The 17132-nt window shown below is 41.9% G+C and overlaps 1 protein-coding gene across 2 annotated transcripts in view; it reads left to right on the forward strand.

Moving 5' to 3' along the window:
• LOC126189533 (ribosomal protein S6 kinase beta-1) overlaps positions 1-17132 on the forward strand; it is a 187065-nt gene that overhangs the window by 110032 nt on the left and 59901 nt on the right. For both annotated transcript variants that reach the window (XR_007538040.1, XM_049930950.1), the window contains exons 7-8: positions 754-844; positions 1234-1350. Coding sequence is in view for 1 of the 2 variants with exons in the window: in XM_049930950.1 (XP_049786907.1) it covers positions 754-844; positions 1234-1350 (208 nt within the window). In the remaining variant the exon portion in view is untranslated. The remainder of the gene's footprint in view (positions 1-753; positions 845-1233; positions 1351-17132) is intronic.

Raw genomic sequence — 17132 nt, forward strand, 5'->3', positions numbered from 1 at the left:
CCTTTTGTTGGCAAGAGCTCTGCCTTGGTCCAACAAACAATTTCAACCTGTCAGGAAGTTTCATATCAGCACACACTCTGTTGCAGAGTAAAAATTTCATTCTGTCTGCTATAGTTCTTGCAAATTAGTATTTGTCTATCCAGATGCAAGATACTTGGTCAGCAGTACAACACTTGCCAAATGTAGTTTTCTAGCACCACTGGGGTACCTTTGCCACAACCAGTCTGTGATTCAGTCCCATTCATATTGATACTGTTGGACCTGTACTGCCCTCAGAAATGTGTATTCTCTCTCACTTTGTCCTTTTCCTTTTTCTCTCTCTCTCCCCCCCCCCCCCCCCCCCCCCTCTCTCCACCATACCATTCCCCATTCTCACCAAAAATAGATATGTTGCAGTCGTGATAAAGATTGTTCAGAAAAATAAAGAGAGATTTTATGAGGGGAGTGGAGGCCATGAGCTAGAAACTAAATGTCTTAAATAGTTGCTTTTTGATATGTACAGCTGCATATCAGTGAGTCAGTGACATGTCTCAGTTAGCCAAATGCCTTCATCTATTTATTTTATTGTGAGTTCACTTGGCTTTTTTACACACAGGCTACTTGCAGTAGGTAGTGTTTCAGCATAAGTAAATGTTAATATCAAGCAGTTTCCTCTTTTTCAAGCCAACTACTGTACACATGTTACAGCATATGTTTTAAGCATATGAATTCCAATTGACATTAAATTTTATTTATTTCAATGTTTCTATTTAGGGCTCCAGAAATCCTAACACGAAGTGGACATGGAAAGGCAGTAGACTGGTGGTCACTGGGTGCATTGATGTATGATATGTTGACAGGAGCGGTATGTTTTTATAAATAAAATATTTAATGTATGTTTACCTATTAGTAACTCTGTGAAACACTTATTATATGTGAATGATACACAAGAGCATGTATCGACAACAGCAACAAAGACACGCTTAAGTAGTGAAGGGGCAGAAGCAGTCAGTCAATTCCAATGAGACAAGATTATATACTATATACTGGTGACAATTCCAGAAGTGTTGTAACAGTATGTACATATAAAAGCAGGAAACAACTAAATAAGGAACTGCATAATTTTAGTAGTGTTGTAGTAATAGTAAACATCATCATTCTTTAATATTTTTAATTTAATCTTTGTATTATTATTATTATTATTATTATTATTATTATTTATTATTATTGTTGTTGTTGTTGTTGTTGTTTCAGCCACCCTTTACAGCTGAGAACCGCAAGAAAACAATAGAAAAAATCTTGAGGGGGAAACTAGTTTTACCACAGTACCTTACACCTGATGCTCGGGATCTGATACGCAAGCTCCTCAAGGTGAGAGGCTGTGTGGAAAAATAACCATCCTCATAATGTTGCCCTTAATATATAGTAGCATTAAAGGAATGTACATAGCCAATAACTTGTAGAGTGTCTTTTAAACATTTTTTTATTCAGAAATATAATTATTATAAAGGCAAAATAGGAGTGCTTATAAAAATACCAAGTAAAAGTAGCCCACACTATAGAGGATTTTAGGACCTCAGGCTTTGAAAACATAAGGATCTTTCAGAGGTCATAGAGCAGGAAAATATATTATATATTTCTGTTTAACCTTTTAGTGCTGCATGGGGTGCTGTGGATACTCCACAGATTAAAAACCACTCTTATTATTAGTTTAAAAATTCATAATTGTCAAAAACCCCTGTTAGATTTCTCTATAAGGGCTGTATAAATAATGAAATTACTAAGCCCAGTTGTGTTACTGTGACTGTTGCCTATGTTAAATGTCAACATGCAATAACCACTCACAGAAGGCAGATTGCAGGACAACCTGTGGAGTATATATAAAGTGTGTCTGTGAGACACACAATATAATGCAGTCGTCGTAAGGTGGAAATGGAGTGATATAGCTGACCTCCAAAAGGGCATGATCATTGGCTTTCAGGCCAAGGGTGGAAGCATTTCCAAAATGGCTAAGTTTGTAAACTGTTCATGTGCAGCTGTGGATAAAATAAACTCGTATACCATGCATGGCAAAATGACACTATCCAAAACTTTGCATCTAAGCAACTATGGAGCACCACAGGCCATAGATGACAGGAGTGAATGACTGTTCAGTGAAAATTGCTGCATGTGGGCCTCCACAGCAGGTACAAGGTAGATATACCCATGCTGAAGGCTGTTCGTTGGCAACAAAGGCTGAAATTTGCATGCCAGTGCTGCAACTGGACATCCACTGAGTGGCCTTTTCGGATGAAACACATTTTATGTTTCAATCATCAGAATGGTCCATGTTGAAGGAGGGAGAGTTGTGGTGTGGGGAAAATTTTCATGGTATTCCCTGGGCAATAGTGTCATTTTGGAAAACAAAATGGCTCAACACAGAGTGCATCTATCCTTGCGGCCATGGACACACCAACATTTGGTTTGTTCGTGCTCGGCATGGTGGCATCTACCAGTAGGACAACAGAATATGTCGCACATCTCACAGCATACGCGCATGGTTTGAAGAGCACCAGGATGACCTCCGGGGTCCCACAGCTCTTCTGTGGCTGGTGTGTGTAGAAGATGGGGCCCCAAGCTATTGCAGCCTTTCTTCTTAACGGGCTGCATTCCCTTCCCCCACTCCACTCCTTCCCATCATAGCTGCTTTCCCTCGTGCTCCCTCCTTCTGCCTCCCTCAGTGTTTCCCTTTGTGACGTCCCAGTTATGCCCTCTGTTCCACAATTCCCTTTAGCGTCATGTTTCCTCTCTCTCTCTCTCTCTCTCTCTCTCTCTCTCTCTCTCTTTCTGGCTCTCTTTTTGGTCCCCTTGGGCTTCAACTTCCCTTTCTAAATTGTTTTTGCAGTGGAAGCCATTGAGGCCCTGACAGACATAGGGATCACACTTGTGGTACCTGAGCTGCCACCCTCTCGTGTATGCATAGGAGTGGTTGCTCGTCTTTTTTGGGGTATTGGAACTCCCGGCAAGGGGTGCTGTGCCAGGTGGCCCTTGCCACAGCTGGGTGGAGCCCACTTGCTGAGGCACTGATTGGAGTGGGTGGTACCAGGGCAGATGATCTGCACATAACCTTGCTGACTACCCTTCCGTAACTGTCTCTTCAGATGGGAATGGTTCTCTCTCTGCTCCTACCTTCCTCAGCATTCTCCTCCAGGCTACCTCATGGAAGGAGGGCCTGGCCTGCTGGCTTGGAGTGAAACCTTTCCCTGTTACTTGGTTTATTCCAGGCCCAATGGGGAGACTTTCATTGCTACCGAACCCTCTCTTTTTTTAATTTTATTTATTTATTTATTAATTTTTTAATTTAGTACATATTGAAGATAAGTTCGGTGACATTGACTCATTAAGAAGTGAAATGGTTCCCTACTGATTAAAACTACTTCTGCCAGTCGGTCAACTTCCTTTGGGCTTAAGAGTTCTTAGCTGATGTGCCGGCGAGCATCACTCCTTACCGGTCCTGAAGTATGAGACAGGACATTATCTTCCGCAGGGACCTCCTCCTTCAGTCTGATGACTAAATCAGGAGTAATCCGACATGGCTCGTTCTCTTTTGGATCCTGATATCGATGTGGCTTGCTTTCTTCCTGACCACACCTCCTCTCGTCCTCCGCAGGAGCAGGAGGAGGAGGAGGAGGAGGAAGAGGAAGAGGTCTACAAGAAGAAGAAGAAGAAGATGTGTAAGCCTTGGGCTGCTAACCCCACCCCCCTTCCTTGGTCATCCCAGGGGGTGTCACCCCTCCCTCTCAATCAGAGTCGAATCTTACATTCATGGATGTCACTCCATCCTTTACCAGTGACTGGCTCTGACTCAGCACAATGACCAATTCTGGCCCATTAGGTGACCATCCATCCTCTTGTGCTACTCTCCTCCAATGGAACTATAATGATTATTATTGTCAACTTCCAGAACTGTAGTCCCTTCTTTCTCTCTACTCTGTAGCTTGTGTTGCTTTTCAGGAATCTCGTTTTATGGATACTCATTTGCTGACCCTTCGTGGTCCCCCAAGCCATCAACTAGAACCAGGTTGGCACTTTGTGAGCCTCTTGTCGGTGCCTGTACATTGGTCTGCACAACCATTCTTAGTTTCTGTTTCCCTCTTCATACTGTGCTGGAAGCGGTGGCATTTTTTTGAACCCATTTAGACCCTACAGTTAAGATATGCAATAATCATCTCCCGCCCCAGACCTCTCCTAGGCTTCCTGCTCTTATTGCTGTGCTTAGACAGCTACCTGTCCCCTCCCGTCTCGTTGGGGCTTTTAGTGCCTGTACACTGTGTGGGGTGGTACAGCAACCATCGATGGGCAAGGTTATTGAAGACCTGCTGGCGGGGCTTGATCTGACTCCTCAGCACTGGAACCCCCACACACTTTAGTGTGGTATGTGGCACTTTCTTGCTGACTGATCTTTCCATCTGCAGCCCTGTATTCTTCCCCTCTGTCCAGTGGGGAGGTCACGACAATTTGTATGTCAATAACCATTTTCAGATCATCTTATTTTCTCTCCAACATCTCTCTCCTGGATGCACTCCCAGGTGAGCCTTTACTAATGTACTTTGTTGGGAATGATATGTTGCTGCCATAGGACACCATACTACCTCTTCAGAGCAATGGGCAAAGATCAGGTGCATTTTTGGCCGCCATCATCCTACAGGTGTCCTGGAGAATTTCCCTGAATGATGTTATCCTCACCAGCCCAGAGTCTGTCACTAAGGATTTTGTTCAGTATTTCAGCCAGGCTTCAGTGTCCATCCACTATCTGTCCACATTCTGTCTTCTATATTTTGTTCTCCAGCACCTGAAGCCTAATAACACCCCATTTAGCGAGTGGTAATTCACCAGGGCCCTTGCTCGCCGCCCCAAAATAGCTCCTGGACTGGACGAGGTGCACAACTAAGTGCTTCAACACTTATCCGTGGCTAGTCAACATCATATACTTTCTCTTTTTAACTGTTTGGAGCTAGAGGAAATCGCCTTCCAAATGATGAGAAAGTGTCTTTATTGCAGTTTTGAAATAGAGTAACAACCTCTTCAGGTGGACAGGTATCGTCCAATCAGTTTACTTAATGCCCTCTGCAAGTTACTTGAATGTGTGGTATATTGAAGGCTGTGTTGGATCCTTGAATCCCAAGAACTTTTGTCTTCGGCTCAGGGTGGTTTTCACCCAGGCTACTGTACTGCAGATAATTTAGTCCACTTGCAGTGTGGTATCCGAACATTTTATGCTCAGTGTCGACACCTAGCTACAGTCTTCTTCCATATGCATAAACTTGTGTTACCACATGGTGCCATGATATCCTTGCCACCTTACATGAATGGGGCCTCCATGGCACGCTCCTGATTTTTATCTGGAACTTTGTTTCCTATCACAGTTTTCAGATACAGGTTGGCACATCCCATAGCATCTCTGCAGGAGAATGGGGTTCTTCAGAGTTCTGTTTGCAGTGTCTCTCTCTTTTTAGTGGCTGTCAATGGTCTTGTGGCAGCTGCAGGGCCTACAGTGTCCCCGTCTTTGTGCATTTATTTTTGTTCGTGCATGATGGGAATTTCTGAATGCACACTGCAGGGAGCAATACACCGAATGCAATCTTGGGCTGTCACTCGTATCTTCCATTTTTTGGCTGCCAAGACCTGTGTTATGCATTTGTCATTCCCCATCCAACTCTGAATGTTGATGGCCAGTCCATCAATGTGGTGAACTCTTACCATTCTTTGGGATTGGTCTGTGATTCCTGGTTGACATGGTTTCTCCATCTGTGTTGACTAAATCAGACATGTTGGTTGCTCTTCAATGCTCTTTGCTCTTACACCTCAGCAACACCAACTGGGGTGCGGACCAATATGCTCTGATACAGCTGTACATAGTGTTGATCCAGTCCCATGGGAGTCTCACAAATGGCTTGGCATCACCTTCGATGTTGCACATGCTGGACCCAATACACCACTGTGGAGTACAAATGACAATTTGTGCCTTTCGTATTAGCCCCATGATCAGCCTTCTAGTGGGGGCAGGGGTTCCACCATTTTGCGTTCTGCACCAACAGCAACAGTTGATCTCTTTGTGCTATGCATCTGCTGCTCTCAAGAGCACCTAAACTACAATCTCCTCTTTCCAGATACAAAGCTCTGCCACCTGCAACAGTGGTGCAGGTCTGGGTTATGATGGCCATCTGCATCTGGTCTCTCTTTCTGAACTCCAGCTTTCTTCTTGCCACATCTTCTCTGGGCCCATTCACGTGCACTTCGGTGGTGCATCCCTCGTTCACAGTTCTGAAAGACTCAACTTATCCTGAGGCCCTCTGCTGTTAATTCCTCTGCAATTTCAGTACATTTTGAGCTTCTGAAGTAGTCTACACTGATGGCTCGATGATTGCCAATCACACTGGCTCTGCTTATGTTCATGCAGGATGTAATGAAATCCACTCCATGACATAGTGACCATCTCTTGTGGTCTTCAGCATTTCCATTCCTGCACAGAGTCATTCCTCCTCTGTAGTGATTCTTTGAGCAGTTTACAAGCTCTTGAACACTGTTACCCTCACCATCCCTAGGTTCTGACTATCCAGATTTCCTATTTTGCCCTCGAACAGTGCTGATGCTCGGTAGTCTGTGTGAACTGTCTGGAGCTAGGGTCATGTCACATCCTGGGGAATGAACTCACTGACAGGATGGCCAAATTGGCTACCGGCAAGCGGCCTTTTAAGATCGGTATTCCAGAATGAGACCTACAGCCAGCATTACACTGTCTAGTTTTAAGCATTTGGAAAATGGAATGGCAAACACTGACTTTGCTGAACAATGTATGAGCAATATGAGAGTCCACAGATTTGCGGAGGTCCTGTATCCAAGCCTTTTTAAAGGACTCCATCGTTGTTTGCTGGCTCTGCGTGGGCATGTGTACATGTTGTTGTTGTTGTTGTTGTTGTTGTTGTTGTTGTCTTCAGACCTGAGACTGGTTTGATGCAGCTCTCCATGCTACTCTATCCTGTGCAAGCTGCTACATCTCCCAGTACCTACTGCAACCTACATCCTTCTGAATATGCTTAGTGTATTCATCTCTTGGTCTCCCTCTGTGATTTTTACCCTCCACGCTACCCTCCAATACTAAAATTTGATTCCTTGATGCCTCAGAACATGTCCTACCAACCGATCCCTTCTTCTGGTCAAGTTGTGCCACAAACTTCTCTTCTCCCCAATCCTATTCAATACTTCCTCATTAGTTATGTGATCTACCCATCTAATCTTCAGCATTCTTCTGTAGCACCACATTTCAAAAGCTTCTATTCTCTTCTTGTCCAAACTATTTATCGTCCATGTTTCACTTCCATACATGGCTAAACTCCATACAAATATTTTCAGAAAAGACTTCCTGACACTTAAATCTATACTCGAAGTTAGCAAATTTCTCTTCTTCAGAAACACTTTACTTGCCATTGCCAGTCTACATTTTATATCCTCTCTACTTCGACCATCATCAGTTATTTTGCTCCCCAAATAGCAAAACTCCTTTACTACTTTAAGTGTCTCATTTCCTAATTCCCCTCAGCATCACCCAACTTAATTCCATTATCCTCATTTTGCTTTTGTTGATGTTCATCTTATACCCTCCTCTCAAGACACTGTCCATTCCGTTCAACTGCTCTTCCAAGTCCTTTGCTGTCTCTGACCGAATTACAATGTTATCGGCGAACCTCAAAGTTTTTATTTCTTCTCCATGGATTTTAATACCTACTCCGAACTTTTCTTTTGTTTCCTTTACTGCTTGCTCAATACACAGATTGAATAGCATCGGGGAGAGGATACAACCCTGTCTCACTCCCTTCCCAACCACAGCTTCCCTTTCATCCCAGTTGACTCTTATAACTGCCATCTGGTTTCTGTACAAATTGTAAATAGCCTTTCGCTCCCTGTGTTTTACCCTTGCCACCTTCAGAATTTGAAAGAGAGTAAGCCAGTCAACATTGTCAAAAGCTTTCTTTAAGTCTACAAATGCTAGAAAAGTAGCTTTGCCTTTTCTTAATCTTTCTTCTAAGATAAGTCGTAAGGTCAGTATTGCCTCACGTGTTCCAATATTTCTATGGAATCCAAACTGATCTACCCCGAGGTCGGCTGCTACCAGTTTTTCCATTTGTCTGTAAAGAATTCGCGTTAGTATTTTGCAGCTGTGACTTATTAAAATGATAGTTCAGTAATTTCACATCTGTCAACACCTGCTTTCTTTGGGATTGGAATTATTATATCCTTCTTGAAGTCTGAGGGAATCCCGCCTGTCTCATACATCTTGCTCACCAGATGGTAGAGTTTTGTCAGGACTGGATCTCTCAAGGCCGTCAGTAGTTCTAATGGAATGTTGTCTACTCCCAGGGCCTTGTTTCGACTTAGGTCTTTCAGTGCTCTGTCAAAGTCTTCATGCAGTATCATATCTCCCGTTTCATCTTCATCTACATCCTCTTCCACTTCCATAATATTGTCCTCAAGTACATCGTCCTTGTATAGACCCTCTATATACTCCTTCCGCCTTTCTGCTTTCCCTTCTTTGCTTAGAACTGGTTTTTCATCTGAGCTCTTGATATTCATACAAGTGGTTCTCTTTTCTCCAAAGGTCTTTTCCTGTAGGCAGTATCTATCTTACCCCTAGTGAGGTAAGCGTCTACATCATTAAATTTGTCCTCTAGCCATCCCGGCTTAGCTATTCGGCACTTCCTGTCGATTTCATTTTTGAGACGTCTGTATTCCTTTTTGCCTGCTTCATTTACTGCATTTTTATATTTTCTCCTTTCATCAATTAAGTTAAATATTTCTTCTGTTATGCAAGGAGTTCTACTAGCCCTCGTCTTTTTACCTACTTGATCCTCTGCTGCCTTCACTACTTCATCCCGCAGAGCCACCCATTCCTCTTCTACTGTACTTCTTTCCCTCATTCCTGTCAATTGTTCCCTTATGCTCTACCCGAAACTGTGTTCAACCTCTGGTTCTTTAAGTTTATCCAGGTCCCATCTCCTTAAATTCCCACCTTTTGCAGTTTCTTCAGTTTTAATCTACAGTTCATAACCAATAGATTGTGGTCAGAGTCCACATCTGCCCCTGGAAATGACTTACAATTTAAAACCTGGTTCCTAAATCTTTGTCTTACCATTATATAATCTATATGATACCTTCTAGTATCTCCAGGCTTCTTCCATGTGTACAACCTTCTTTCATGATTCTTGAACCAAGTGTTAGCTATGATTAAGTGATGCTCTGTGCAAAATTCTACCAGGTGGCTTGCTCTTTCATTTCTTAGCCCCAGTCCATATTCACCTACTACGTTTCCTTCTCTTCCTTTTCCTACTCTTGAATTCCCGTCACCCATGACTATTAAATTTTCGTCTCCCTTCACTACCTGAATAATTTCTTTTATCTCATCATACATTTCTTCAATTTCTTCATCATCTGCAGAGCTAGTTGGCATATAAACTTGTACTGCTGTAGTAGGCGTGGTCTTCATGTCTATCTTGGCCACAGTAATGCGTTCACTGTAATGTTTGTAGTAGCTTACCCACACTCCAATTTTTTTTATTCATTATTAAACCTACTCCTCCATCCCCCTATTTGATTTTGTGTTTATAATCCTGTATTGACCTGACCAGAAATCTTGTTCCTCGTGCCACCGAACTTCACTAATTCCCACTATATCTAACTTTAACCTATCCTTTTCCGTTTTTAAATTTTCTAATCTACCTACCCGGTTAATGGATCTGACATTCCACACTCCGATCCGTAGAACGCCAGGTTTTTTTTTTTTGTTTCTCCTGATAACGACGTCCTCCTGAGTAGTCCCCACCCGGAGATCCGAATGGGGGACTATTTTACCTCTGGAATATACACCCAAGAGGGCGCAATCATCATTTATCCATACATAAAGCTGCATGCCCTCAGCCGTTCGCAGTACCAGCACAGCAAGGCCGTTTTGGTTAATGTTGCAAGGCCAGGTCAATCAATCACCCAGACTGTTGCCTCTTCAACTACTGAAAAGGCTGCTGCCCCTCCTCAGGAACCACACGTTTGTCTGGCCTCCGTTGTGGTTGCACCTACGGTACAGCCATCTGTATCACTGAGGCACGCAAGCCTCCCCGCCAACGGCAAGGTCCATGGTTCATGGGGAAGTAAGAGATACATATCATATATCAATTGAACATGGAAAGAAAGAAACATTAGTTTTTTATTACTATGTATAATGTTACTGTTTAAATTACTATTACCAATGTGTATAAATGAGTGTAAAAGTTTGAGACTTCAATACAATAATGTGAAAAATAGATTTTTTTCATTATAACAGTATTCAGACTCTTAAACATTGGATTGTTTCCATCACCCTGCACCAGTACTGACAATGAAATGCAGTGCTACAGTCGTTAAAGGTTAAGGGACAACAGAGGACCTATAATGAAGATAATTCAATTTAACAATTTAGATAAAAATTGCTTACTTGAATACAGTTTTTGTGTAAGACTTGTCATTTTATTTACAACATATCCTGCCCCTCACTGGCATCCTTTCCTGTTCTGTGCTCTAGGACCAGAAGCCAGAAACTTCCGAAAGTGTTAACTGTACTTGTTTCAACAGTTTGGGAATAATCTCGGAGACCACAGACTAAGGAAAGGCACATTTCTAGTTCACTCTAATGCACACTGCGATCTTGTTCCAGATACACATTCATATACTTGTATTTGTGCTCTGTGATTACTGTCTATATAAAATGCGAGAAAGGAAAGTGGAACAGCTTCAAAAAAGAAAACCAAGACCAGTTCCACCTATACATCAGATGCACTGAGATTGCTGCCCTGAGAAAAATTATACCACATTTCTGTAAAGGCATTCCCTGACTCCAGAACAACCAAAAGAGGTGTTGTCTTAGCTGCAATGTTTATTTTAACAGTTAATTTTCCTTATCTGTTGTTGTTATGTAGGTGACTGTTGTCCACCAGTTGATGCTGTTGAGGCTAAATTTCGTTGCCTCTAAAACTGACAGAATTACCAATGCCACCACATTCATTGGAACAAAAGGTTAGAGAATCTTACTCCTGTACTATAGTGCAGACTGTTCCAGCTTGAGTGTCAGTGTATGCCATGCTGCCTGTTGGCACTGGCATGCAGAGGTGGGGAAACAATGTAAGCATGGGCAGTCAGGCAGCCAGACCATAGCCTACACAATACTCCCTAGGCTAAGTGACCCCATCCATGGGAGGCTAACAGTCTTGTGCATGCCAAGAGGCAGGCATTAGTACCACCTGGCAGGCAGCATGTACAGTTGTGCCTGCCCACAGTCATTTGAGGTTGTGTATGCCCAGTGAGACAATATTAAAAAACTTGCCATAGTGCTATGAGACAGTGATACAAATGAATCGACCAAAGCTGCTACCTGCCCAGAACTGATGCCAGATGCCTGATGCCAGAACTAAATGCAATTTTTCAGCCGTGATGTTCCCCTGCTCAAAGTCTTTGACACAGGTGTCATGCGAAGGGTACACTTGCGAGTCAACTTGCACAAAGGTCACCTTTGTGAACGTAGTTGCAAAAGATTTGTGACAATGTTATACATCCTTTTGGTGTTTGCTAGACAGTTTAGTTGTATGAGCCTTTTATCCTTATGGACTGTGGCAAACAGTAGATGACTTATCTTGATCGTCTTTGAATACCAGTTGTATTTTCTACATTGTGAAGTTACACATTGGCATTTGCTATCTTGCACTGTGACTGGCCAGCTTTTGTTATTGTGGGTGCTTCTGGTTGCTGGTAAATTGTATTAATGAGTAATCATCTTGTGGTGCAGTTCTTCTTGTTACGAAAATGGGATGAGAAATTCCGCCTTATGCAAGACACCTTTTTTCCTGTTTTGTTTCACCCATACATGTTCAGCAGTTTTGTGCTATTATCAGTGGGTTTTATTTTTATTTTTAACTGTAAAAGTGATGTTACATATTAACATTTGTATTGTTTATAGCGTTATGTCAGAGTTCTATTTATAGCTTAATTGGTGAAAAGTGGATGTATACATTATTTAACATACCTTACATGATGCTGTTGTCCATTTATTTTGGTAGCTATTCTGCTACACAGTATACAACTTGTCATCTGCAAAGTAAAAACATATTTTATTTTTCTGTTTGATAAACATTTACGAATGGAAATGAGTCAGTATCTCGTTTTTTGTGTGTAAGTTACAGTTTTGAAGTTGTGGTGCATTCTCCTATGTTGTTGGTGAAGTAAATAGGCTTACTTCATGACCTGTGGTGCTTGGTACTACACTTTTTCAATTTCTCAGAACATGGGCAGAGTTTTCGCTGCCACTACGTGTTGTTGTGGCTGTGTGGTATTCATTTGTTTTGTAGTGGCGTGTTTTGGCTGGGTGAGGCATGTAAGTTTGAATTCTATTTGGCGTCAGTGGTGTGTGTGTGTGTGTGTGTGTGTGTGTGTGTGTGTGTGTGTGTGTGAGAGAGAGAGAGAGAGAGAGATTTTTTTTCCATGAGAAGTTTTGGTGTAGGTGTTGTTTGTATAGTTCTTCTATTGTGTTAAAGAGTGTTTTGTTGCACAGTGATATGTATTCATTGAGTTCTTTCCTTGGGCTATTGATTTTTGGTAGGGTAGAGGTGGCAGGGGAAATCACATGTGACACTTTATATGTAAAGCCTGCACATTGCTTATTCAGTTCCAGTGACTACTTACAAACTTCTATCTATTCAGTTACCATGCACTATATCTATAGATAATGCCAGCATTTTCCTTTTGCAGAAAAGATTTTGGCGTTTATGGAACAGATTTGGTATGCTAACAAGATCAGTTTCCTTTAATTTTTCAAGTAATATTTCCTCATCTGCATATATTCAAGAATAATGGAAGAATGTGGCATGTTGCATTTCATTACCATTAGTGCCGTACTGCGTACTGGACCTTACCTCTGACTGTTCATTGGGTTGCTTATTTGCAGATGTGAACTAATTTCATGCAACAATATGGAGTGCACATTTGACACACCTGCCCCCTAGTGCACCGTCTTCTGAAATCCCATGAGCACTTACTCATAACTCCGTCTCCCCCCCCCTCCCCCCGCCCCCTTTCCTCTCAGACCGCCCAAGCCTAGCCACAATGTGTGCATGCGCGCGCCCACACACACACACACACACACACACACACACACACACAGCATTACGAAGTAATGTCTTTTGAGGAATTTGCACTGATTTTAATAAATTGGCATTGTATTAGAGATGGTGAAGGCTAGAGTCACCATTTGGTCATACTGATTTACATTTTTCCATTGTTGCTACTATAAGGCCGTGAGTAGGGACCTGAAAAATTGCTGTTGGGGATAGATGCAAATATAGATGTCATTTCTGATTTAAAATGTGAAAATGCAAATTTTGTTGTGAATTGTATTCAGGTGAACTCTCGAATCACAAGTGGTTCAAAATAGCATTGTTTTCTGCATATAAACATAAAAAATGTAAACAATTACTGGTTACTGGTATTGTACTAATTCTAGTGAATTCCACTTTGGAAAGTTGTGTATAAGAACATTGTTGCTAAATAAGGAGCATACCTATACAAGAATGCAATGACGTATCAGTGCACTTGTTAAATTATGCTCTAGTGCCATGTCAAACTATGGGTGTTTGAATGGTGTGCCACATATGGCTTGGGACCTAGCATTTCAGAACAAAACACATGCATTTGTCTTTGAGCTAAAGCTGGTGTTACTTGAAACTGCGCACACGCATTGGGAGGCAGGGAAGATGGCGAACACCATGTCATTGACTGTCGCTTGGTCACCGGATCATATCTGTAGCACCAGGTCTCACCTCTTGTAATGGCAGTTTCAAAATGCTACGGATTCTTGTCAGGTATTTGGATGAAATCTCCAGATTTTCCATCTGAATTTGCATCTGCTCATCTCTCATACAAACAGGGCATAAATCTCGTGCCTTTTCAAGTATTTGTGAACAATAATGCTTACACTATCTTTGCTTATCTTCAACTCTTCTGTTAGCATTCTTAAATCATCCACAAGTGTACATAACATTCGTTTGATGTTAGTCTGGGTTGTGCTTGTTGATGGTTGGCCAGAATGCAGCTCATCCTCGACACCTTCCTTTCTGTCTCTAAAGTGTTTAAAAAACACACACACACACACACACACACAATTTTACTCACTGCTTCAGCACCATAAATATGCACTAACATTCCATGAGTCTCTGTCCTGTGCAAATTTTTCTGCTGCAGCCTGCAGTTAAATTCCCTTTACTGGTTGGATGGATGTTTTATTGAGCATTTGAACAGTTCTTTTCTTGAAGTGATTTGGAAAGAGTCAGTTTACAGCGTACCTATACGTGATTGGTGTTAACATTATCAAAGACTTTTTTGTCCTCATTCAACTACATTTAAAATGAAGTCTTTGTTACATTGGCTACCAGTTTTTAAGTAGAAATTTGTCTATGAGCTAACAGGAGTTTTCCAGGAAAAAGGATTATAGGTTAGATTTAAAACTTGCTTTGTGAAGTGAACTCCTTAGTGAATCCATATCGTCTTTAATACTGGGTATATAAAAAGAAAGGTTATTTTTTTCCTCTGGTGTTGCACGTATGGGTGACTTCAGTGCTCTTCCCATATTGGAACTGTTCATATGAAATTCAGGCTGGCCGCGGTGGTCTAGCGGTTCTGGCGCTGCAGTCCGGAACCGCAGGACTGCTACGGTCGCAGGTTCGAATCCTGCCTCGGGCATGGGTGTATGTGATGTCCTTAGGTTAGTTAGGTTTAAGTAGTTCTAAGTTCTAGGGGACTAATGACCTAAGATGTTGAGTCCCATAGTGCTCAGAGCCATTTGAACCATTTTTTTGAAATTCAGTAAGCCAGCTACATAGGCTTTAACTTGAAATTTCCTGGCAGATTAAAACTGTGTGATGGACAGGGACTTGAACCTGTGACCTTGCTTTTTACGAGCAAGTGCTCTGCCCAATGAACTATCAAAGCATGAATCCTGCCCTGCTGTCAAAGCTTTTCTCCTGCCAGTACCTCAACTCAGGATTCAATATGATCGTGGACGTGTGATCAACAGTTATACATATCTACATCTACATCTACATCTACATCCATACTCCACAAGTCACCTGACGGTGTGTGGCGGAGGGTACCTTGAGTACCTTCAGCGGTTCTCCCTTCTATTCCAGTCTCGTATTGTTCGTGGAAAGAAGGATTGTCGGTATGCCTCTGTGTGGGCTCTAATCTCTCTGATTTTATCCTCATGGTCTCTTCGCGAGATATATGTAGGAGGGAGCAATATACTGCTTGACTCTTCGGTGAAGGTATGTTCCCGAAACTTTGACAAAAGCCCGTACCGAGCTACTGAGCATCTCTCCTGCAGAGTCTTCCACTGGAGTTTATCTATCATCTCCGTAACGCTTTCGCGATTACTAAATGATCCTGTAACGAAGCGCGCTGCTTTCCGTTGGATTTTCTCTATGTCCTGTATCAACCCTATCTGGTACGGATCCCACACTGCTGAGCAGTATTCAAGCAGTGGGCGAACAAGCGTACTGTACCCTACTTCCTTTGTTTTCGGATTGCATTTCCTTAGGATTCTTCCAGTGAATCTCAGTCTGGCATCTGCTTTACCGACGATCAACATTATATGATCATTCCATTTTAAATCACTCCTAATGCGTACTCCCAGATAATTTATGGTATTAACTGCTTCCAGTTGCTGACCTGCTATTTTGTAGCTAAATGATAAAGGATCTATCTTTCTGTGTATTTGGAGCACATTACACTTGTCTGCATTGAGATTCAATTGCCATTCCCTGCACCATGCGTCAATTCGCTGCAGATCCTCCTGCATTTCAGTACAATTTTCCATTGTTACAACCTCTCGATACACCACAGCATCATCTGCAAAAAGCCTCAGTGAACTTCCGATGTCATCCACCAGGTCATTTATGTATATTGTGAATAGCAACGGTCCTATGACACTTCCCTGCGGCACACCTGAAATCACTCTTACTTCGGAAGACTTCTCTCCATTGAGAATAACATGCTGCGTCCTGTTATCTAGGAACTCCTCAATCCAATCACACAATTGGTCTGATAGTCCATATGCTCTTACTTCGTTCTTTAAACGACTGTGGGGAACTGTATGGAACGCCTTGCGGAAGTCAAGAAACATGGCATCTACCTGTGAACCCGTGTCTATGGCCCTCTGAGTCTCGTGGTCAAATAGCGCGAGCTGGGTTTCACATGACCGTCTTTTTCGAAACCCATGCTGATTCCTACAGAGTAGATTTCTAGTCTCCAGAAAAGTCATACAGCTACAGGTGAAGCCAATAGGATGGGAGAGGCTATGTTCAACATTTTATGATAAGAGAGCTTAGCACAACTAATGTCCAGTACAGTAAGGCAGCATGTGTGTCTGCAGTAGTAATAAAAAAACGTTCCAATTATCAATTCTGAATTAGTACAGTTCAGAATTAATGAGGGTTCACTGTAGTGTGTAGTCAGATCTGAAATATAATAATAAAAATTAACAACGAAGTCATGGTACCAGTTGATTAGGGATCTTTATTTGGCTTCTTGAAGATGGTGATTGAATGGACAAGGAAAAAGTAAATAGAATAAAAGTTACTTGGAGTGCTTAAACTAAATATTTTTCAAAACTGTGCTTAAAGTGTGTTTGAATGGAATGTAAACTTTGCTTCTCAGTGTGTAATTCCATTTTTTACTTACGGTATACACACATCAGTTTTAAATGTGAGACTGTTCAGAAACTAAGGTTTTGTTGGGGAGTGTTCAAGAGATATATGTTGTAAATTTTTAAGAGGGGGTGGAAAAAAGAAACACGCAACAGATTTTAGTGGTATTCTGATTATGACTTTAATGAAAATGAATAGTACGTGGGTGGGACATGTACCTGGGTGGATGGACAGCTGATTTGTTAGGAAGTTCCACACTGTTTAACAAAATAAAATAATTCCAAGACTTCATCATGATGCAATATTTGCAGAAAAGATCAGAAAATGTGCAAGAAGAAGTGTGTGTGTGTGTGTGTGTGTGTGTGTGTGTGTGTGTGTGTGTGTGTGTGTCATAAGACAGTA

Source organism: Schistocerca cancellata, chromosome 1, assembly GCF_023864275.1.
Source record: "Schistocerca cancellata isolate TAMUIC-IGC-003103 chromosome 1, iqSchCanc2.1, whole genome shotgun sequence".
Classification (NCBI taxonomy): Eukaryota; Metazoa; Arthropoda; class Insecta; order Orthoptera; family Acrididae; genus Schistocerca; species Schistocerca cancellata.